Here is a 26,104-nt window from a genome sequence, read left to right as displayed (position 1 = left end):
TAACGTACGACTGAAATATTACAGATTTCATTAAAGAACTATAACATTTAAAGATGCAATTATTAACAAGTATTCAGCTTAATAACGGTTGAATATTCGACCCTTAAAAAGCTTTTTCTTCATAAAGCTGATTTAAATTCTTTTGAATCTGAAAATGTGTTTAAAGTTTCATTTACTTGTGTTTTTATACTTTTTTGAAAACTACAAGTACAATACAATAGTTTGGACTTGAAATCAGTGATGGAGGTGGAGATGGATGGATGGAGAGAGTCATAACACAATTAAGTTTCAGCAAAACCTATTGATTATGTCACGGCCATTCAAAAACTAACTTGTTCATGAAAGTACTTAGCTTAAATGAACGCTGTTCAGTAAAGCTACTGATAGCATCATCATACCTACGGCGCATATAATTATTCCATGAAGTCGCTTTTGTGTAAAGAGTGACTTCTTCTTTTGTGCAAAAACGAATGCCCTTAAGTCCTCTACTCTGGCTGTAAGTATGTCTATGGGCAGCAAATTATGAAGCCAGGCAAGCCCGCAATTGCTTCCTTTGCTGGTGTTTTTGAACACTTCTCCACTTGATTCCATTTCAGTTGCAGTAACAGTTGCAGGCAGTCCAAGTCTGGGTCCGAGTCAGAGTCAGAGTCGGAGTCGCAATCGCAATCGCAGGCTAAGCTCGTAAATTAGATGGGGATAATAAGCTAGACTCTGCAAAGCTGCTACCGCAGTACCTGCAGTAATAAAACTGCAAAGTGTGTGAGTGTGTGTGTGTGTGTGTGTGTGTACACATTTCAGCTTAATTAGGAAACTGAAAAAACAACGAAGGAAGAAGAAGGAACAGCAAATGCAAATGAAATGGCCAGCCAACGAACCAACCAACTAACCAGCAAAGGCAACAGGCAACAAAGGCAAATCAAATACTAATAAAAAGATAAGTGCAGCATACCTCGTTCCTGCGCACTACAGTCCAGCTGGGCTAAGGTGAACGCGACTGACCAAAGATTTCATACATATTTGCGAATTTATGTCTCCTACTAAATTAATTTCCTACACTAAATATTTAGAAACAATTGAATAAAATGTATGGCAAATAAGTACATTTTTCTTATCACTTGAGTAATGTGCACCTGATTGAGGAAATCATTCTAGCAGGTTTGAGACTTCTCTCGAGGCATTTCATTTTCACATAATAAAGAGAAATCTTCAAAATTTTCAGACACACACACACACACAGAAGTTTTGTCAGCACTCGACCAAGCATATTAGCATTTAAGGCTTCACTGTGTCCACTGATGCTTTGGGAGAAATAATAAAACAGAGTACACTGTATCGGAACAGATGTCGAGCACAATTTGCGAACTTTGACAACAGAAGGCAGGCAGGCAGGCAAGCAGGCAGGCAAGCAGGCACATAGTTGGCCAAAATACAGCAAAATACTCGGCTGGACATACAATGATTGAATTTTTTGCTGCATTCTCGCCTCCTTCTGCCAAAAGCAACAGCAGTAAATCAAGCGAGCGCTGATGATGTTTGGAATGGAGGCTACTGGCGCTTCGTGCCTTTCATTCCATTTGCTCTCCGCTCAAAGGGACAAATAAAACAGCAACAACAACAACAACCACTGATAGTGGCCAGCTTATATTTTGGAAAAAAGCAAAAAAAAAAGAAACAAAAACAAGGAAACATTTTTGCAGTGCGTGCCTGCTCGGTTTGTTTCCCTTTTTGAGCATTGACATTTGGACTAAGCTTTATTTATGGCCAACGCCCAAAACTATAGACGTGCGCACAATTTATGTTAATGCCTTGAAATGAACGACCACAACTAAATGCAAAAAACAAAAAAATTCAAAATACAAAGCACAACAAAATAAAAGTGAATAAAACGGTTAGCGAAGCGAACAGGAGGGCAACCGAAAGGTTGAGTGCCCGCCCTACCGACTTTGGCCTTCCTTCCATATCCCAGTGGTCAATTTAATCAAAGGTAATTGAGTCCGTTTAACAATCGGCGTTAACTTTCGCACTCAACAAAGATGCTTGAAATAAACAACAGCAGCAGCAGCAGCAACAACAACAACAAGAACAACGACAAAAACAAACAAAGAAAGGCAAAACAAAAAAATGACCACAAAGTGTTTGGCGCAAAAAAAATAAAAAAAAAAACAGTCTTTCCCCTTCCCTACATTATTTTTCCTCCTTTCCTCCGTTTTTCCTCTCTCGTCAGCTTTGTGAAATTTGTTTTCGAAAAAAGTTTTGCGCATCGCAACGAGCCAAAAAACATTGAAATTAGATTAAAATGCATGCCAAATACAATACAAAATGGCCGTCGCCGCCATTGCCGCCATTGTCTGTGGGTTGAATTGAATTCAAATTCGAATTTCATTAAAACAATATCAATGCAAACGCTCTTGGCTTTATACAAATTTGAACGACTACGTGGTGTGATCGAGTGATAAGAAATAGTATATATTTCTAGTATATACACAAAATGTGTCTATAATTCATATATAGTATATATATATATATATATATATATATATATATATATATATATATATATATATATATTACTGAACTAGTTGAACAAAATCTGCTCGATGACTAGCTCTGCAAAATGAACTTGTATGTTCTTAAGCCAATAGAAATGGAAGCTGCTAACTAATATACATTTTTTAATCCTTTTTCGGAAACGCTTTCAAGAACATTATTTAAAAAAAAAAATACAGAAAACTTGATAACCTCTTCTTTTGTTGAAGTCGCTTAAAAACAGATGTACTTGCTTAGGCGAACTCCTATTTTTTGATTAAAAATTGAATTGATTTTAAACACTCCTCTGGTTATGTTCAAAAAATATTCACGTATTTATGTTAAAGAAAATATATAATCAAATATTGGCATACTACTTGTATATAAACATATTTCTTTTGAGTTTATATATATTCTCTTTTCTAACTCATTTGTTCAAGAATTAGTGCCATCTTTTAATAAAAGAAGATTCAAAATTTGTACTTGTATTGTTTTAAGTAGGAAACATACGAGTTTTATGCTGTGTGTTGTCCTGGAACTACATCATTTTTGGTTGCCTTCTCTCTCTCTCTTCAGCTCTCTTCCCTTCGCTATCGAACAGACCTCGCCTAAAAATATTGTGTGAATGAACTCGCCTCCAGTGCGATGCGATACGATGCGATGTGACTCTGACTTTGCCTGCCGCTTGGCTGCCCTTCCCTCCTTGCACCAACATTAGCTGACCAAACCAATCCTCCCCGCACCACACCTCGTCCGTATCACCGTCCCGTCCCGTCCCGACCCGTCTCGTCTGCCGCGACTGGCTGCCCATTTATCATGCGAATCCCAGGAGAGTACTCAAAGCAATGAAATTAAAAGCTGAATTGTTATTTTTGCGCGTTGCTTTTCGGGCCGTTCCGTCCATATCCATTCCCTTCGTGTCCTTCCCTATTCCCTAACTGCCCGCTCCCCGCTCCTCGCTCCCATTTCGGTGTTCACGCGAGCTGCGCTGCCACCAACTTGCAATGATTGGCATTTATGGCCAAGAGCAGTTCCTGGGCCGCTGCAACTGAAGTCATAGTCGTAGTTGGAGGGCGAGCACACTCAGCGAAAAGTGAACGAGAAAATTAGAGACTCGATAAGTGAAGTGAAGCTCAGAAGTGTGCTTATTTTTTGTGATCTTAAAGAACATTAAGAGTGCTTCTAGGATGCTTTTCAATATACATATGTAAAATAATAATTGGCAGTCAGAGAAGGAACATTTGATGAGGGTATATATGTTTGACGTTAAGATACATATTTATTTAATGGACCTTTGGATAGTTTATCAGCACTAGAATTGTAATTCTATTATATTTTATATTAGAATAATAAAGTAGTTGCAAGTTTCCTTGCCTTGAAGGGACATCTGCAAATACGACTTCCTAAGTAGTTAGGCCTTAACACAAGGACCTTTAGCAGGTGGCTTTGTGAGAATATACAAAAAGTAAATACGAAATGAGCTCCAAAAAGCTTTCATCACCATACATTTTTATTATTTTTCTGTATGGAAGTAGTATGAAGTGCTTTCAGCAATAATTGATGATAATGCGCCATTTAAGCAATTTATAATGCTTGTGCACTTAGAAAATCAAAATGTTTGCAGTGCAGGAACGAGAAAGCCAGGCGTCCTCACATGTGAATTATGAGTCCACATTGTTGACGTCGTTGCCCACCACTTGGTTTCCTTTGGTCTTTGGTTTGGTTGTTTGGCTGTTTTGACTGCTTTTTCTTTGGCTTCGTAGTCGTCGGCAACGCTGCCGCCACTTTTAATTGGCTTTTAATTTCGGCGGCATTACTTTTCATTAGGCTTGTTTACTTGGCTTGGCAATTAATTAAATTCCATTTGTGCTTCTCATGATGTTACTAACGCTGATGCTGATGCTGTCAGGCAGCAAGAAATAAAATTCAAATGCCAAAATATTTACAAGATAATTTGACGTTTTAATGTTGCTCAACAGATGCGCGCTATGACCGGCCTCGTCCCTTTATCCCCACTCCCCACACCCCACCAACCACACTGCTTCTTACCATTTCCCAGTCCCATCCTCTGCTCGTCATCATCAAGCGCGGCAGCGTTGTCGTCGACAAAGGCAAAAGGCAAGAAGACGCGCATAAATAACAAATAATTTACTTGATGTGATACCGCAAGTTAGGAAAAAGGATTACAAGGCGTGCCAACCACACGCGATTTGCCGGTGGTGGAAAGAACGGCGGTGCTGGCCGTGCTGGCGGTGGTGCGGTGGTGCGGTGCTGGCGGCACGCTTTGCATGCCACATAAATATTGAGTTACATTTGTGGCGTCGCTTAAATTGTGTTTTCATATCACTTACATTCATCATTACACAGACAGACAAACAGACACTCACTCACACACACACACACACACATATATTTACAAACATGTATAAAAATATATATTTTGTGTATAGATTGAGGCGTTTGCCTTCGGCTGACTGCGCGAATAGGATATTAAGAAAACATTAAATTCACATTTTTAATAGATTACTCAAACCCGCATCCAAAGAGGCGCACACCCGGCGAGCAAATCGGCTAAGGCTTTCGAATCGAATCACCGGGAGCGGAATAGGATTTCGGAGTATGGCAAGGATCCTGAGTATGGACGGAGAGAGACACTAGGCGCCATATGTACTTGTATGTCAATTTCCAGCGAAGCGGATTTTCAGGAAAACTTACAATTTGTAGCTTTCAGTTTTGAAAAACTCCAAACGATTGATGTTTGAATTTGCAAATAATTTAGATTTATTTTCATGGAATAGCTTTGTGGCACTTTGGTTATAAGACTTGTTAATTATTTATTTGTGTCAAGACACTATAATTTGTTTCTAATTTTGAATGTATTGGCGACAGTTCAAATACAGCACCGTCCCATCATAATAGTACTATATATAGTGCACGCATCCGGTTCAATATAAATATAAAATAGCTACTATTCGCTGTTTACTATAAGATTGAGGTTGATGTGTAATGAAATCAATAAATATGATAACTCAATATAACCAAAATAAATCCCCAAGGTATATGCAATATCTGATCTTCATTTAGCTATAGATTTTAATTGTATCATATTGCGACGTTGTCGTTGTTTTAAAATTGAATGCTTGCTATGGTTTATATGTTTTTTTATGTTTCGTGCATATTTTTGTTGCAATTTACTGTTAAAACTATTGCCATGTATTATTTACTTGACAAGTGTGAGCTTCTAACATGAGTCCCACACATAAATCAGTTTTAAGAACTTTTAATTTAAAATGTATTTAGAAAGAAAACATGCGCTATTTTACTAAAATAAAGGCTTCAGTTCAATTTATTGTCGACTCTCTTCCATCTGGTTATGCAATTGTTGTACAAGCACAGTGTAATAGATTCCATTTAGTGGTCAAAAGCATTAGGTTCTCGTGAGATGCAATAGTAAATTATTGTTGGCAAGCTGACAATTATCATTGCTGATTCAAATATTCATCAAGAATTATGCCTAATCGTGCCACATTGTTAATGTGAGTATCCCTAGAGAAGTCTGTTGGCAGATATTTGCCATCTAGTGTAACATGCCGTGCATTTCCTGCTACTAATGCACGCGTTACGTATACGCCACGTGTGCCGCCAGCTTCAGCTGAGCACGAAACTTGCAGCTTCCCCTTCTGCACAACCAGCCTCCCACCCTAGGCGATTCCCTCAATTAAATGCGCATACACGGTAGCAGCAAAGGCACACAATTAGAGCGGCCATTCAGGCAGTGATCAATCATTGTCGTGCATTGAGGCGTATACGTAACATGCGACTGAAAGCATCACCTAAAAGAAAAAAGCAAAAAAATAAAATAAAAACAAAATACAAAGAAGGCAAGCTATTACTACTCGTACAGGGTAAAGATATGCGAATGAAACTCTTGCAGTGCGTCAGATAAGAGTGGAAACTTAATTGAAATCAATACAAAGTGCAATTTAATTCGTTCTTAGCTGCCACACGAGAATGCAAGCAAATGTCTGCACACACACTGTCCTACTGCGGGGTTTGTGGATGCACATGTGTGTAGACGATGGCAGTTTATGATTATACGCGACGGCAGCAGCGGAAGCACTTGAGGAAGTTGTAAAGTGGGTTGCTTGCAACAGCCACAGCAGCAGCAACAACAACAAAAACTACGTCGGCGACTAGGAATACAGGCAGCAGCCGCCGCTGTTGCCACAGATTCAACATGCAGCGAAACAACAACAATTTTTCGATTTACTCAAAGGCGCACAGCTGTATAAAAATGTATGTTGTGTGTGCGTGTGTGTGTGTAGAATCGTGTTGGTATGTAAGTCAAGTGCTTGTCGTTGAGCTGAATTTGATTGTTTTTGTTGCAAACAGGATCAGGAAAGCAGTCAGGCAGCCCGCCAGGCAGCAGAAGAAAGTGCTACAACACATAAAAATATATGTACTATACACACACACACATATATACATATTTATATGTATATGTAGATATATGCATATGAACAATATAAAAAATCAACTTTTGAGCTCTACCAAAGGTAAAAAAAAAAACAACAAAGTCCAAGGGGCATGTTGGCAAGTGGCGAGCGGCAACTGGGGAATGGGCATTGGGACTGGGCAGTGGGGAAGGGGGAACGGGAACTGGGAACCTTAGTAGCCGGCCGGCAGTCACTTGCAGTTGTTGTGGCTCTGGCTGCTGTTGTTAGCAGGCAGCTTCAAATTGACCGCAAAATCAAAAATAAAAATGAAACAGGCTCTCCTTTGGTTAAGGTTTGTGCACAGCCTGCAAATTGCGAAGTATCTCTGCGTGTGTGCGTGTGACAGTTTATGAGTGTGGTATGCGTTACTTACATACAAACATATACACACACATACACACTCACACATGCCATATGCAACGTACAGTAAATACCAAAGGAAGTAGCTGCCTAATTGGATTTCCTTTTAAGATTAAATACCGTTTTGGAACTTTAACTGAAAATTGGTTTTAAAAGAATACGGTGCATCCTTATACTCAAAAAAATGTACAAAAACTGCCGATATTATTTAAGAATTCAGCATTGCCGATTTCCCACTGTTGTTTCGAAAAACGAATAAAATTCCACATTATTGTAAAACCAGTTTCTATTTGTAATCAAGTTTGTTTTGAGACTGCACCGTTGTTGCATGTAAGGATCTAAAAATGAAAAAAAAAAATTGTTTTGCTTGTCATTTTTATCTGCATTTCTTTTTCTGTAGTACAAGTATATAAGAGCTTTTAGAAGGCAAACGCAACCCTTCAAGCAATAGGTTTTCATGCTATTTTTTATAAAAACATAATGCAGCTGAAGCCGCAGTAATTCGTGCATCTATAGATATAAAATATCCTTTAAAATCTGTGTCATGCTGCAATAATAGGACTACATACAATTGTAAAATAGTGAAAGTTAATATCCTTTGTCACTTGCACTGAAGCTCATCTTTTATTAAAGATCAATTTGCTAACTCTAGAGTGCTCCATATGATACAAATATGACTATCTATAACATTTGAATTATTAAACTGGAATATTTTCTGTTTCATTTAGTTCAGAGTTAAAGAGTAGTTCATTCAATGTGAGTTCATTGAAAGTGAAAATCAAGAAGCGCACTACAAAATTAATTGACGACTTCAATTCAGTGAGGTACTAGTAGAGTATCTGTGCCTAACAAAATGAAGGATGTCTTAATACAGCAATCTCTAATGCCATTTTATTGTCAATGCAAGTGCAGAGTGCAAACATTTAAAAATTCTAGTCCAAAGAATGGGATTCAAAGCCATATGAGTAGTTCGTGAAAAAATCGTGATCTCCCTGCTGTTTTCTTTCTACATTAATAATTAATTAACTCTTGAACTTGGCGCTTTATTTAAGGGCTACTGTGCACACATACACACACATATGTATATGTATGTACGCCTAGGACGACACACAAGTGCAAATTTGTTTTGTTCACACTCAGACACTCGCACACACTCGCACACTTGCAAAAAGAAATTTTCTGCTCACTTTGCGGTTGCTGGCGCCAAAGCTGGCATTGACGTCGCCGCCGCCGCCGCCACCACCACCACCACTAACAACAACAACAGCAGCAGCATCAGTAAGAAGAAGAAGAAGAAGGGGAGTAGGGGAAAGTGCAACAACAAATAGAACCAACAGTACGACGCATTTTATGGCATTCAAATCGTAATGATTTTGCGCTTTTCTCATTTTCTCGTAACAATTTCCACAAATGTGCGGCTGCCAGCCAGCGAATCCACGAGAAAATTGCAATTGCAGCATATCCCTACATAAGTGTGTGTGTGTGTGTATGTGTATACATATATAAATATATGTGTGTGTGTGTGTGTGTTTGAGTGTGATTCAATGGCATTGCATTTTCATTTGAGAACAACAATCACACGCTGTTTTAAGATCTCAACAATACGTAATCGTAACAATGGCAGCCAACAACAGTAAGAACAGCAATATCTGATATTCCGTGATATGAAAGCAGTCAAGCTGCCGAGAACAACAACAACAACAACATCAACACCAGCAACAACAACGATGATGTCGTGTAATGCATATCCAATTAAATTGGTCGGCCTAGTCGACGGCGATGCGAAGCAGAAGTCATCGCCGGGCCTTTTGTAACGAAAATGGGAATGCAGTAGAAAACCAGAGAAAATCCGTGCAAACATTTTCTCAATGCGGCACATTCAGGATATCGAATTTGATTTTTGGCACCACCAAGAACAATCAAAACAGCAGCAACGACAAAGAAGCTTGTATAAATGTGTGAAGAGGGCTCAGAAATGCATTCAATAAGTTAAGGCGACATATGCATAATATCGGGTTAGTCATTATCGTTGTAAATCGTTGAATGTCAAGTTGTAAAACAAGCTAATTATAGCACAAACTTTTTATTTGAAAAAAGTGAAGGTATATTAAAACCCCAATCATTTAGAGTCCAAGAAAAATTTAAAATAAATTACCTCTTCTTTGACGTTCGATTTTTCCCAAGCCTACATTCTCCAAATTTCAGCTATCTACCTCCTACTGTTTTATATATATTGAAATAACTAACAACCCAATCAAATTTAGTTCACACATCAAGACGTTTTATCTACGTTGTTTATAATACACTTATAGACATAAATTACAAAGTTAAGCAAGAAAGGCTGACTAAAAATTATAATTAGAGAAATCAACTAATGCCACTGTCAACATATATTCAACTATAAAATACAATCATCAGAAATGGTAAGCAGTTTCCGAAACCCAACTCAGTCAATCAGTTAGAAATTGTTGCTGCTTCTGCTGCTGCATGGAAAATCAAATTAAAATCAACGAAATGTTTGCCGAGCACATAAAGCCATATTGTAAATATTACGCATACGCACCACTTGACAGGCAGTTGAGCGCGAGGCAACGAAAAACAAGAAAGCTCAGTTGGAAAATACTTGTACGTTAGCGGCTTCGAAGCGGGAATGCTCTTCTCCAACGAACTCGATTTTCTCAGACAACCAATAACTAACTTCCTAGCGATTCTTTAAATACTGCTTGCCAATTTTAGTTTTTGTCTTTAAAAACGAGAAATTACAAAAAGAAAACGCAAATCTGTTTCCAATGTGCAATTGTGTCTTTGTCTTTATTTTTTTATCCTTTACTCCTATTTTCGGGTTAGTCTTTAGTTCATTAATTCTTTCGCTCTCCTTTCTTTCCTTTTAGGCATATCTGTTTTGCTCCAGCCTGTTGTACTCTATGTTTGTATGTATTTAATATTATATACATAACTTGTTCTCAGTCCTTAGAGCCTTTTTGCTTAACAATTGAGACACAGCAGAAGACTCATTTTGAAATGGCCAGTGGCTTCTTTGTATCTAATATATCTTTACCTTTCCTGTTGCCTTTTTGTTTTAATCTTTGTCAGCCCTGCTATAAAAAATTCTCTCTGTTCTCGTTTTTATGGTTCATTTTTTGTGTAAGCTCGTTTGTTGCAAAGTTTTAGCAAACACGTAATCTTTTCTAATACCTACAACAGATTTCTATTCATTTTTAAGTCAAAATTCTTTGATAGAATCATTGCGCCTTTGTTTTTTAACTTTCCATAATCTGTAACTATCAATGTATTAATTTTAATGTATTAATTTTTTCAATGGACAGACGTGTTTCCGTCTCAAAAATCGCTTTGTAAGCTTTGTCAGTATACCTTTAGTATACACAGCTCTAATTTCAAACATGATATTGCTAAACAAAAAAGCCCAAAAGGTACAGTAGTAGTAGGAAGGTTATATGTTTTTTTCCTTTTTCCCACTTTCTATTTGCAGTATCGTTGCAACAATAAAGAGAGAGCAATTGATTACAAATGTTAGTGTTAGTTGTCTATCTACTAATTACTGGGTTGGTGGGGGGAAAAAGAAAGGGATGCCTTATTAAGTACGTGTCCTAAAGCACTTCCTGAATGCATGTGAGAAATCTGCCAAATGCATGTTTTTTCTTTCTTATATAAACCTTAGTTCTTTCTTTTGTTCTGGCAACAGTTTTTAAGTTTGTCTTTGCATACATTACGTGCCCTTTCTTAGTCTTTCTCTCTGCTCCCAGCGCATACATTATAAGTTTCTCCAAAGTTCATTTCTTTTAGTATTAATGCAGCAACCTCATAAATAAAACTTTATTATTTTTGATTTGTTCATTTTGTTCATTCCATCTGGGTGCACAGATGTGCCAACCTAAGGTCACTTTTAGCACGACATAAGTAGAGCATACCCTGTACAGGTTAAATGTGCGTGCTTTGCAAATTTAAAGCTTATTTCTTTGAATTGGTTTGTAATTGCATTTGGTCTTAGGTGTTAATGGAACATAAATAAATAATGATTGTGTAAATTTTTAATTTCTCTTCTAGGAGTTCTGCTGATGCAAAAGAAATCAATGGACGGTTTTCCTTTCACGTTCTAATGGGTGCACGCAACAGCCATGCTAGGGTGGAGCCACAACGACCACTGAGTGCCCCTTATTCTTTGCTTATTTCAATAATATATATAAACCTTAGTTCTTTCTTTTCTTCTGGCAACAGTTCTTAAGTCTTTGCATACATTTTGTCCCCCCCCCCCCCCCCTACTTGTAATGAATCAGAACGGGACCCCAGGCGTCCTCCTGTGCCTAACATCGGCCGCAATTATTCAGTAATAAAACAACGTTCAGGAAATTGGAATAAAATGCAAGAACAATTAACAAAAGCGAAGAATCCATTCAAGCCTCCTCGAACAAAGGGCGAGATGTTAAAACAAACATACAAGTGTTTTAAGTTTCTCTGTGAACATCATTGAATAAATGTTGCAGATTTAATTAAAACTATTTTGCAGCAAAACTGAATTCATTGAATAGTCGGTGCGCACGTGGGTGTGTGTGTGTGTATGTGTGTGCACGCTTACTTATGCAAATTGAAGCCCATAATGCATAACATTCCAGACACACACACGCATCATGCATTTTTGTATGCAAGAATAACGATGAGAAGAGCTTAATGCAAAAATCAAAACAGCAGGCGCAGGACTTCAGGTGCAACGAGTGCATTGCTTGGACAGGTGTGCAGCGGCGTGGTAAAGGGGAATTCTGGGAAATGGTCATTATGATGGGGGGGGGAGGGGGGGGCGTGGTTTGCGGGCACAATAAACTATCTTTTTATTACCCCGAGTGGACGGCGTAGGTAAACGGAAGCTTAACGAAGAACTCACAAGAAGTTGCGATAGGCAGTCATCGACTGACTGACTTGCTGGCCGGCACTCTGCCCCTCCTTCCCCCCCCCCCCCTCCTCTCCGCCACTCCACACCTCACGCTGCACCGGCTTAAGCGTTCGCGCCATCCCCTCGCCCATCACCTAGTCATTGCTTGTGACGTTCAGTGGTTCGCTTTACGCTGCTGCGTTGTCGACCGCATAAAAGTTTTTCAATTAAGTGCCATGCCCTACTTTGGACTTTTTGCGCAGCCAACAAACACACACACACAATCACAAACACAAACACACACACTCGCACTCACACACATACGCACAGAACACACACTCGCATATGCAGCAATTTAAAGTTGCGTCGCTTTCGCTCGAGCTAGTTCCAAATCCTGCACTAGGGAATTCATTTCTTTCCCAAAAATACCAACGATATCCAAAACAAAATTGAAATTAAAGAAATTAACCTTCATATACTTGTATTATAAGCCATTCTTTCTAATTATAGTTATTGCAAATATTTTCAGTCAGCCTTGATTGTCGTTACATAAAATAGAGAATTATTTCTCACTAAAAATTTCAAATTTCAAATCAGACAAATTTAGTGCATATATTTAAAAATAATATTGATAGCACCTTAAGCCCTTTTGAGAGCGTAGCTCATGAATAGTGCTCTGGAACTTCAATGCATCATTTAACATTTCAACGACAACAAATCGCGGTATGTGGACAGCTTAAAAGCCGCATTCAAGTTTGCAGCCTCTGGCTAAATTAATTTTAAACATCCGCAATTGGGCTTATATTTTGCTTAATGTTTCAATAAAAGTAATTATTTTTATATTCATTCATTCATTCAGTCATTCATTCAGTCATTCATTCAGTCAGTCATTCATTCACCCATCAAATCAGTCAGTCATTTCAATCATTTTGGTTCCTATTCGAAGCAGCAACTTGAAGAGTTGTACGTTGCTAGCTGAGCGAACTGACTCAGATCGGCACGCGGTCGTGCTGCGTTCTTCACAAATATGGCGGTCGCACACACCCATACATGCACACATATGCTTATATCCCTCACACACACACACACACACACACACAGACACATACACAGAGGCGGCAGCACTGCATGCATAATGCGACTGCTAAAAGCGCCAGCGTCGCCATCGCTGCCGTCACCTCGACGAGAGTACGTCGAGGATGTTGAGGACGTGAAGGACGTGCAGGACGTCGAGGACATTTGAGGATGTCGAGAACGTTGCTGCGTAAGTGGAACGCACGTTTTTATATGCAGCATGCGGTTTTGTATTGAAATGTGTCGCAAAAATGCAAAAAATGTGCAACTTCGGTTTTATATGCACACAAACACACACATCTACGTGTGCGATGCATACATGTACTTTCGCTGTATTTGTATGTGTGTGTGTGTGTGTGTGAGTGTGAAGTTTTTGCTGCCGCACAACCTGCGCAATTTTCATTAAGTACACAAAAGCAGCAAAAAACAACGAGACCAACAACTGAAGCTAGACAAATTTCTCACGAACGCAAATGTATATGTAAATAGTTATAAACATAAATATAAATACACTACATCTATGCATACAAATACGCATAGTGGTGCATGCTCTGGAAAAAGGACAAGTGCATTCGCTGTATCAACGGGCAACCAAATCAAAACGTTCTTCATTCATTTAGTGGTGAGGTACTGAAATCTTTTGTTCGCGAAATTGTTGATTCTATTCTTGGCCCTGAATAGTTAATCCACATTGTAATAATTATTAATTATTTCTATTCTATTTCTATTTATAATTATTTCTACTTAATTGAGAAAGAAAAATTATTGGTTCCCTAAAACAATATCTTTATAAGACTTGCAAGAAAAAATAGGAAATTGTTGATTCTTATCTTGGCCCTGAATAGTTAATCCATATATAACATCGTAATAATATTATTGGTAATTTTTATGAAGACGCTAGTAATTCTACTTAATTGAGAAAGAAAAATGATTGGTTTCCTAAAACAATCGCTTTATAAGACTTTTGCAAGAAAAAATAGGATTCCTTAGGTCTATGTATTTTAATGAATTTTGAGTCTCTCTCGATTGCAGTTGATTTTTGGAAATTTTAAAACTATTTATATCTAGCTCTTTAAAGCATTTCTTTAAAATACCACAATTGTGACAATAATTATAAACTTCACTTCATTTCATGCATAAGTTGCGTTTCATCTGGTATGCAAGAATGTTTATACACACTAGAATGCAATGGCTGATAACTCAATCGTGACTTATGGACTCTGAAAATGCTTATTGCATTAATTCCAGATCAATATGTATATTAAGTAATGTAGTAATGTCAAAATAATAACGAAAGTAGGTCTACAAACAGTTTCCTTCGCAGGAAAGATAGGGAAAGGAAGAAAAAGAATATCAAACATTATTGGCCCAGAATGCCAGCTGGAATGATCCAGAACTGATTTATTGCTAAAAAACAATACCAAGTTTGAAAATAATCAATTAATTACAATAATGTACTATAATTGTTAAATACTTATAATATTGTAATTTTTAACAGCTCTTCTAATTTATGCTAACCACCAATGCCATTAACGCTCATCAGTTTTGTATTTGCAAATAATTTTATCAAGCAGATTTGATTTATAAATTACTTTCATTCCTTTATTATTAATTAATATTTTATTCAAATGGTTCATTAGTATTTTGAATTTTCGTTGTTGTTGTCATGCTTGACCAACTTTTTGACTAAATTTGGCTAAAATCGGGACAAAGCTGACACGAAAGGCAAATGCCATTTTACCAAAGGAGAAGCAGTTTCTTCTTACTACTTAGCCCTTTTTTAACGTCAATAATCTTACAATCTCCACTCAAAACAACAAAAGAATAGCAATAATTATAAAAATGTTCTATCAAAATTTTGAAACTTGTTTTAATGTGTGGGAATATTTGAATTGAATATTGAGCTTAGATAGTCCAGCTTTTGAATGCCAAAATTGATGGAAATCTTAACTCTTAAATCTTAAAAGCTCGAAGTCTTACTTATTAATCAAGTTTTTGTGTAAATATTGACAAAAATGCACTCTCCTTTATAGGGCTGGTCTATAAATCCAGTTGCCTAACAGCACGTTAACTGTCTACACACACACACACACACACACACACATGCCTACACATATACACACATCCACACTCACATCAAACGTTTTTAATGAAGTAGCGTCGCTTTGTTACGAGCCGTTGGCATCGTCCGCTGTTTTGCTTTCCTTTTATTGGGTTGCTGTTGTTGTTTTTGTTGTTGTTGTTACTGTTGCTGCTACTGTTGTTATATACATATATACGTGTATATATGGCTGCCGTTTAGCACTGTCATTTACATATTTGATGTGCTTGCATGTGCCTGTGTGTGCCTGTGTGTGCGTGTGTGTGCGTGTGTGTGCGTGCGTGAGAGAGCTACGGTTAGTTGTTAGCTTGTTGTATTTAATTTAGCCAACGCTTAGAACTTCAATCAGCAAACAGCCGTGCGGCAAGCATAACGTGCACGCATTTTGTGGCTGCCCCCAAGCTGCAACAACAAAAGCAAAAGCAAAACAACAACGACAACGACAACAAATACAACAACAGCAACAGCAGCCACAATCAACTTCAATAAACTTAAACACACAAACAGACACACACACATGCATACATATGGATATAAATTTATACGTATGTATCTGATAAGTATGCATGTATGTGTGTGTGTGTGTGTGTGTGTGTATGTGTGTGTGTGTGTGTGCTTGGCACTATGGCATGCATGTTTATATTAGTTACGGCTTCGTCGAGAACAGAGCCCAACAGACTGCTGCTAAAGGAGAAGTCGAAGAGACAGAGAGAAGGGGAGTAGGGGGGTAGGGGAGCGAGGAGGACATGAAAAACTTTTCATACACTGCTTCAAAACATATGCGCTAGAATATAGACTGCCAACACAATATGGCAGCCCGTGAGCCTTTAAAAATGTCCAAGGCCCATTAATTCGTCTCAGCTCAGTCACAAATATATGCTAGTTGCTGAAGTTCCTTGAGAAAAATATAAATAAATAAAACAAGAAAGCACTTTTGTGTCTGTTGTGGCCATTTAAAGCTTACGAGTAAGCTGCTTGCAATAAATAACAATACGATTGGCATTTAAATTTGTATTGAATTGATTTAAATTGAATTGAACTCAAAAGGCAAAAAACAATAAGGTATCTACAGATTTTGGCAACATTCATCTATATTCTTTAGGCATTTCTAAAGAAAAAGAATAATGCTGAAAATTGTTCTTTTTCTTTTCCGGTGATGAACTCATGTTTCAATCTGACTGAGCCGATCTAGCTTACGAATTTAAATAGTAATTGTAGCGACACGACCACTGGCAACATTTTTCAAGTATTCTATAATTCACTTTCTTAGCGAGCTCACTGACTTTTTAACAATAATTGTTCATAAATTCCACAGATACTTGAACATTTATTTACTATGCATATAAAATAAATCATCATGAATATTTCTAATAGCTCTGCAGTAACATCATCAGTTTTATTCAATTTTTTCATCAGGGTTCTGTGGTTGCAAAGAAATCCGAATTAATTTCGTGTGGCACATCCACAAGAGAGCCCCGTACATTATGATCTCTGATTCATTATCTTTATAACGATGGGAATTAGCAAAACAAGCCCATGTACACACAACAACTCCGTTAGCAACAAAAATATTTGTTTTCCAACTACTGTTTTCTTTAATGATGTGCGAATTTGTTGATGTTTCCAAATTGAAAACTTTAAAGACATTGCCAAGCCCATTTGCTATCCAGCCGCTATAAACTAGCCAAGCAGCTATTGTGGAAAAAGGCAGAAAGACCTTCTCCACACACACAAACACACCGATATATAGTATAGAGCACACACACATGCTCATATATTCAAATTTTGTTTTCGAAAATGTTTAAATTGTTACGCTTGCATTGGTTGGTCGGATGGTTGGCAACGCCCGCAATCAACATTCGCCACTTACAACAAATTGTGTGTTAGCCTGTGTGTCTGTGTGTGTATTTATGTGCGTGTGCGTGTGTGTGTATGTGTGTTTGGGTAAAATTAACATTTTGTCCTTGAGTTGATTTGAATGGTTAGTGTTGAAATGATTGACGCTCCCCACCCTAGCTATTGCAAATAGCGAACGACACGCACACACAACCACACATACACACACATACACACACATACACACACGCACACAGACGCACACACACGCACCCACACCCAAACACTTATGGGGGCACGAACACTTTGTGCTAACCGAAATCCATTCAGCAACTAAACCAAACCAATTTGAAGTGAAACCTCAATGCTGCACACATGGAAGCAGCGGCGCACAATGGACTAATAATGCAAATATTTGCATAAATTACAATTCTTAATAGCTCCCCAAAAGCATATGCATTAAATTAAAATAGTTAAAATAACTCTATGGTAGTTTATTCACTCAAAAAATACAATATTTTTTGAATATTTATCATTTTATAATTTTCAATTTTTTCATGAAGAATAAAGTGATCCTTTAAATTCATTTAATAAAGGTTGATATATTTATACCGACATGCTTCAATTATAATGCAAGAGCAGCTCTTTTATTTATACATACTGGAAACAGCGCTTTGTGGCAATCATTGAAGAAAATGTCTTACCTTTTGAATCTTAGCTTAGCCTCAGCCAAAAGAAGAAAAATGAGGCTGGTCTCATTGATTAGTTCTTAGTTACATAATTAAATAAGTAGCTATCATATGAGAGCTTTAAATGGACTGCGCAGATCAACTTAAGAGTGCCTCATAACTTGTTGCATAGTTTCCAGATTGTTGATGGCTAAGTTTCTTAATTTTTCCATTGTACATCGGCGGCTGACGTTGACGTTGGCGGTGGTGGCGGCGGCGGCGGCTTCACATGCACGCCCGCAGCGTTGAGTATACAGAAACCAATCGTCCAACCGAGCAAGCCAAACTTCCTCCCGACCCCTCTCCAAGTTATTCCACTCCTTTCGCCATCCCCCACCCCCTGCCATCCACCAACATGTTAACCCGCATCTTTCCGAACAGCTCTATTGATTATAATACGCGTTGCCAACGCTTTGCGTCAAGCTTTTTAGTCTTTCATCAAGTTTCTGCTGTTGCTGCTGTAGTTGATGCTGACGTCGACGTCGTCGTCGTCGTCGTCGCTGCGTCGGCAGAGACTTCGCTGCAAACGTTGCTCACTGCCGTCTTATATGCAAATTTGATTTAACCCGCACAAAGTGGAATAATAAATATAAATCTTCAACACGATTTTTTGGTTTGCTGTTAGTATGCAAGTGTGTATGTGCGTGTGTGTGTGCGTGCGTGTTGCCACCAACGCCGTCAATGCCTCGGTTGACGCTCGCTAAAGTCTCTTTAAAACCAAAAGGATTTGCAACAAAAATGTAGCACAATCCCACGCCCACTGCCTCCCCCGCCCCCACCGAACGCTTCATACTTCAATCCACGAGCATCGATAAACTTGTTTGTGATTATTTTTTTGATAAATTCCAGTTGATTTTTGTTTCTGTTTGCATTTTATTCCATTCATATCGATACTCTTGAAAAGAGACGAAGAAAAAGCAAAGTTAATGTGCTAACCATCTGGAATTATAAGAGTTTGTTGTTAAAGGATGCTAATGCATTTCTGCAAAAGAAGAATACAGACACTCTTTCTGTCAATCTCTCTCCGGTTCGAACGATCGCGCGATTAAACAAAAAGTCTTGATTTTGAGAATTTATAGGTTTTCAAATAACAACAATGAATAGACGACTAAATTGGTCAAGCAATATTGCGGATTTAAGCTAACACTAGCCAACAATTTTGGCTATCATTCCATCCCTAAGAATTTTTTTTCGCACTTTTAGGTATCAATTCTTTTCCATTCAATTCAATTTGAGCCTTTTTTTCATGAGTTCAATAGTAGGGATAAAATGCATACTTTTCGATATTAAATTAATTCGCCGTGAATTTTTAAAATATTATCTTTAAATAATTTTATACTACTTATATTCTTAATCATTACAGTGATGAAGGCTAACACTCATCTCATCTGATAATTTGAATTTTTTAGCGTTGCTTTTTATTTCTAGTTTTAAGTATAAGTATAGTTTTAAGTCATATATTAGAAACGGTTCTTTCACTCATAAATTTTTAAAAAACCTCATATCTAATTATGTAGAGAAGGTCTTATAACCTGAATTCTCTATTGTCAATTAACATAAGAGAGATTTTTGTGAATAAATGAAATACAAAAAACGGAAATATTGATTTTAAAAAGATAGATTTTCTGGTGTTCTTGAATATTTATCTACAACTTCTTAAATCTTCACTATTGAACCATTGGTGAAGCAATTAGGGTTATATGTATATTATGTATATTATATTGTATTGTATATTATGACATGCTTATCATTATTTTTAATGAGTTCCAAAAACAAATTCTCTGGTCTTTTGTACGTGCTGTAGAAACATTTTGAATAGGTATCGAATATTTGACTCTCTTTTGGAAGTATAGTATTTGTGCCATTTCAGTCGTTCATTAGCTACAAATATTGCTAATTGCCCATTAAGGGCAAATATTGCGAAGAAGCTGCTTCCAGAGCATTCCGAAGTCAGCAGGGCTCGTCTAAGTCCCTTTGTTATGTTTGTTTTTTTGGGATCAAACGGTATTTGACGTGCGTGTGCTAAGCATGTGTGCTTGTGTGTGTGTGTGTGTGAGTATGCGTGTGTGCATATGGGAATGTGTGGGTGCGTGTGCGTGTGCCTCGATATTTGGTTACAAGTTTGTCACGCACGTTCGCATATGGGAAACGCATGAATTACGCCAAAGATATGTTTGACAGGCAATATTTCCAACACACACACACATACACATACACATACATACACGCAAGTACTCACACACACATACAGGCTCATATACATGAGCAACTGGCAACATGCTTTGCATTCGCATGGCTTAGAGCCAGCATTTTGTTATCAAAGAGCATGCTTTAAAAATGTTGCAGCATGCTTTGGAAAAGAGACACACACACTCACACACACCTTCACAATTTTCCTGAGTGTTTTCTACCTCTTGACAAGCATTTGACATGCGTTTTAAATGTGCAACTGCAAGCAATAAAGAGAGAAAAAACGAAAATAGACAAGGAAAACAGTAGAAGGAAAACAAATCAAATTGTCGTATAGCTGCTGGGTTCTATTATTTTTCTTGTCCTTCCAACACCAGCGATGGACCAATGACGTGATTTACAGATTGTCCATGATCTGCTAACAACAATTGTTCCTAGTTGGCTAAACAGCCACAGCTTAGCTAAGAGGCTGGTCAGAGCTAATTAGATAAGCCAAGCTAACTAATCAGGCCAGATTCTTCAATGGCATTGGTACAGTTATTTTCTGTTAAGTTCTGTTGGAATTTGGAATCCGATTAGGCATGAGGTTATGATAACTTATATCGGGAAATATAGAGTGCAGTATATACTTCAACCAATATTGCTGAAAGTGGAGCTGCTACGAAATGTTAACCATTCGTGCTTATATGAAATGAAAATTAAATGTTTTTCTTTTGTAAATCGAGTCATATTTTTAAAGTGGCAAATGGTTTATTTCTTAAACGGATGAGCTATGTTACAATTTCCAAAAAGTGAAACGTTTTGTTTCCAAATGCCATTTTGCAAGTATTACATTTGATTGGTAGAATGAAATCAATAATGAAAACGATTTTCCATTTTATTTTGCATTCCAGCAAGACTAGTCTAAATGGAACCCAAGCCCAATTCTTATGCTTATTAATTAATTTTTTATAAAAAGATCGGGCCGTAGAAAGGATATTCAAATAGGAATAATCGATAGGTACTCTAAACTACCTTAATCTGATTAAAATGTGAATAATTTTGCATCTACAAAAGACAGTTATGCATAATTAAATAAGCAATAATGCACAACAGTTATTCTCATTTATATAAAAATAATTTGCTATTTCTTAGAACAACTTTTAAACAAAGTACCTGGTACCTGGTCAGATGAGCGAATTCTCCGCAAAAGTTTTGTGGCGTTAAAGAAAGAAAAGTGCGTGCTCGTGATTTTGAAGTGCGAGATATCACATATCGATCTTCTTTCGCTAAGAGTACACTTGTCCAATTTTTTCGCTCTTCATTCTGTTTGTTTGCACTTTTTCCTGTCAACTGCCTGCCAACAGCTGCTGATTGTGCCTGAGCACTTAATTGCTGGCCCATGGTAATTTTCAGCTGAGCTTCCTCTGTCTTTTGTATTCACGTTTCACTAGAGATACAGTAGATGCGGGAGCGGACGAGCAGCGGGCAAGGGCTGTGGCTGTGGCTGTGGCTTGTGGCTTGACATGTCACTTAAGCGTGACCGTTGGGCGGCTCGCACGCACGCATTGATTAGATTTCGACTTTTGTGGGCCGCCACAACATAGAATAGGGAACACAATAGAGAAAAAATAAGAAGAGCTCCACACAAAGCGGCATGCAGGAGGTGGGGGCTTAAAAGCAACAAAGCAAACGAGAGGCAACTGATGGGGCAGCTTAGCACACTGAGAATATTTGGGAGAGCCTGCAGTTCAAGGACTTGGATGATTCTTGCATAGGCGATAAAACGAAGCCTCCCATCATCGTTTAGGTCTTAAATGAGAGGTATAGTCATGTAATCCTCATATGCGAATAATGTCTGACTTTTTGGTCACACAGGCAACTAATTTGCAGAGAAATGTTTCGAATATTAGAAGTCTGTCATGAATATGATGTTAATTCAATTCAATACTCACTAGTTAGTACTTCGGATTTATTAAAAAGTAAATCAACTCGTAAAGGAACAATTTGTTTCCCACTCCATTCGTTAATCAAGTTTCGTCAACTTGGAGTGTTTCTGAACTAAGAAATATTTGTCAAACGTTTCCCTTATTCCTTTATTTTCTCAGCTCATTATTCAATGTTTGTTTTGTTCTTAAATCTTAAAGAGAATATTTGTAGACAGCTTCCCATATTAAGATTGATTGCAATTTTTTCTAGTTATAAGAGGAGTTGTCTAAAACTGCATCTTTGTTTTCAATTTTATTTTATTAAATGACTAGCTCACTATTTTCATTTTCTTTAAGTCGGATTAAAGGTAAAATGTATGGAGAAAGCAAGGCGTTTAATCAAAAGAAGAAGTAACTAAGTACATCACTCCTGTATTAAAGGCTTTCCTATAGGAAAGAATGAGCCAAATCGTTGTAATAGAATTTATACTATAATTAGAATAAAATTACCTCAAAATGATCTCTCTCCACTTATCAGGGATCTGCAGTTTTTTCATTTATTTTGATGAGAAATATACTCCGATTCCCTAGCCTATAACTAGATTTTTTCTACGAGTGTATAGTACTCGTATACTTGTATGTACTATATGTGGAAAAGTGCATGTTGCTGGTATTTCCTTATATTGTGGATTCTGAGCTGATAACTGTAGCAACTGGCAGTATGCAAGGAGCCAAGGCAGGAAACTCAAAACTCAACCGCAAACGCTTCGATGCGTGCACGAACATTTTTGAATTTCTGCAGCAATTCCATTCACTATACGAGTACTAGCTTAGGTTTGGTGTGGTTTGGTTTTGTTTCGTTTCGTTTCGTTTGGTTTTGGGTCATGACAAGTGAATTTAAATTCAATCGACACCCCACTCATCCATTCTCCCCACCCCCATATCTCCATCCCAATCGCCATCCCTATCCCCTTCCCCTTCCCCAACTCATACAACGAACAATAAACGTCAGCTGCCTCTTTTTGTTATTTTAACTAGCAACATTTTTGTCGAGCCGCAGGCGCCACGTTTCACATGCAATTTAATTAAGGCGCAAAATTTGCCAAACAAAAAATATATACATACTATATGCTTTATGGTGTATATAAAAATAAAATGGCCTACATAAACCGATACGCGATATATGATAGATGATGATGATAATGATGATGATGATGATGATGATGTTGGTGATACTGCTGCTGTTGCTGCTGCTGTTGCTGCTTTTTCTGATGTCGGTTAGTCGCAGTTGCCACGATGCCCATGCCAATGGTGGGGAGTGTTGTCTGCAATTTCAATTAAAAAACTGCACAACACGCGACTTTCGGTGAGTTTGGGTTTTAAATTAAATGAGTGACGAGCAACAATATTTTCGTTACATTTTATTTGTGCCGTCCAAAGTGCGCTTTTTGCCATCCGTTCCGTGAAATCAGTTTTGCGGGCAGCACTTAAAAAAACACTCGTACATATTTAACAAATGGGCTGCGCAGGGGAGGGGAAGGGGCGAGAATTGTCGCTGAACATTTCTGGCTAATTATTTGCAATAGAATATCGCCGATCTACTTATAATTGAGTGTGAGTATCAATTAAATTCCTATCTCCAGCTCTAGCTCTAAAAATAATAAGCAATAAATATTCAAAAAACATGATTTAATAACATTAAACAACAATAATTTAGTTTTTATGGTAATGTGTGTGCCAAACAATACCTTTCAGATTTAAGAGCTCAACAAATTACACACGTTGGACAGATATTCGATAATTAATAGTATGTGTGTTTTAGAATTCTACAATAATTTGGCTGCATCTGTTTCTTTTTTAAATTTAATGAATATTTAAAATTCGTAGATTGGAAATTAGTAAAATATGTTTGTTTATTTTATCCTTCGTATTTTGTCAGTGAATGCAAAGTTCTGCTTTGGCCCAACCTTGGCACAAATACTATCACAAAATAGAGTCAAACAAATCAATAACTTTCACTTTTGAAAGCACCAAACCATACTTTCAAAGCGTCCCTTTTTGCATTCTATAATAAATTATAGTATCATAATAAATGCGTGGTGAAAATAAAAGCTTAAAATCATTAGGAAAATAAACTAAAATGCGGCAAAATTGTTTTCAACATCCATTCAACCATTCATTCATTCATTCATTCGTTCATTCAACATCTTTCGCTATTAACTTTTCCAAGTTATTTCGGTGGAAGTGGCGCCAAGAATTGCTGGCATGTTTCGTCGCTTGCCAGAGATTGAGAGCAGCGCTTAAGATATTTATAAATGAGGTAATGAGACCGTGCTGGCTTGCTTCAAAAGTTTGCGAGTCACTAGAAACCCTTTTTGCGACTTCCACTTCCTTCACATTCAAATATCACGACTTTGCTCTACTGACTAATATACAAGCAGTATGTATTTGTAAAGTTGATTGAATGCGCAACGGTCTACTCGTCATCATCATCATCATCGCATTTGTTTGTTATGATGTATGTATATATGTTTGTGTGTCTCTACAACTATGCTCGTAAGGACTCGTACTTATGCCTGCGAAAGTTTTGTCATTTTCGCGGTGAAATTGTGCATACGAATTTCGTGGAAAATCGAAATCATAACATAATAATCCGAGCACTGGGCGCTGAGCAGTTCTGTGCTTGGGTAATTAACTGACATTAAGTGACTTGCGAGCCAGGCTCTATGGCAGCTAGGCAGCGTGGCAGCTAAGGATCCAGGCAGCTACCTCAAATTGAAAACGTGGCAAGGACGCGGCCAAAGTGACAGAGCGAGTGACATTTCAATGATTTTGCTGTCTGTCAGGCACTTCGTTTGTCTTCGCCGTAGTCGTCGTCATCGTCGTCGTCCCAGCTCTCGGCGAGCAGACAAATGGCCGTCATGCGATGCCATCACAGGATGAGCAGAAGCTGTGGGAGGTGGAGTGGGCGAAGGAGGAGGGGAAGGTACAAGATACTAATGTGGTGGCGGGAGGATTGGAGAACGCGACGACAACATGACGACGGTGGTCATGGTCACAGAGGCTGGAGCTGAGGCTGGGCCTGAGTTGGAATCTGCGATTCAGGCAGCATGAAAACTGCTAACCGCAGCAGCTATGCTGCTATTCTTCTTCTCGTTGTTGTTATTATTATTGTTGCCTGTCGTGTTTTTATCAGTTGTAGGCACCGTAAAAATAGTCGTATTTATTTTTATGGTCGACCAACAGCGGCAGCAAGAACAAAACTGCCAACTATGTACGCTTTTAAGTGCGGCCAATAAAGCAGGCCGAAATTTGTGAGCCGCGTCGAAATCAATGAGGACCGTAAATAGCTGCCTACACACACACACACACACACACACACACACCTAAAGGCATATGCATTTATATATAGAATATATGTAGTCTAAGTATACACATAGACAGTGAAATAATAAGGCACGTGCGCATCTTTAACTCTGACCCTCCTCCAAGTAAGTAGTCAACAACAATTAACATTAACTTGTAGCAACAGCTCAGGCAGCTCCCTGGGAAGCCCCACCCCACCACCACCACCACCACCACCACAGCCAGGAATATTTAGTAAATAAACACAAGTATCAAGAACTTTGGCAACTGGCAATCGTCTTCGCAACGTGCCAGAGATCAAGGTAACTAGATGGTCGATGGAAGTCAAGGATGTGCCAAGAGCATGACACTCAGAGAAATGATATTCTTTCCAAGTCATTAGCTTTGTCAAAGTCTTGATACGCAAACATAGTAGATGCATATATAAAGTGCTCGTCCTGGTCCACCGACTGACTTATTCATTCCTTCATCAACGTACACACCAAGCCACTGGAGCCAGAGAGCTGCATTTTGGACTCTCCTCTCCTATTTCATGGCGAAAAAGCTTTAAAAATCGCTCTGAAAAATGCAAGCAGGAAATGGGAAAACGAGATTAAGGCCAACTGAATAACAAGAACAAACGACAGTTATTCTTT

At 38.0% G+C, this 26,104-nt stretch overlaps 1 protein-coding gene across 1 annotated transcript in view; it reads right to left on the bottom strand.

Annotated features, from left to right (window-relative positions):
• Window positions 1–25,026, bottom strand: part of LOC115629778 (zwei Ig domain protein zig-8) — a 117,081-nt gene extending 92,055 nt beyond the window's left edge. The window contains exon 1 of the mRNA XM_030526333.1: window positions 24,954–25,026. Coding sequence (XP_030382193.1) covers window positions 24,954–25,026 — 73 coding nt within the window. The remainder of the gene's footprint in view (window positions 1–24,953) is intronic.
• Window positions 25,027–26,104: the final 1,078 nt, after the last annotated feature.

The sequence above is a fragment of the Scaptodrosophila lebanonensis genome, unplaced genomic scaffold (genome assembly GCF_003285725.1).
Source record: "Scaptodrosophila lebanonensis strain 11010-0011.00,11010-0021.00 unplaced genomic scaffold, SlebRS2 tig00000165-arrow-arrow-pilon, whole genome shotgun sequence".
NCBI lineage: Eukaryota > Metazoa > Arthropoda > Insecta > Diptera > Drosophilidae > Scaptodrosophila > Scaptodrosophila lebanonensis.
Note: the sequence above shows the minus strand (reverse complement) of the source record. Positions and strands in the feature narration are given on the sequence as shown.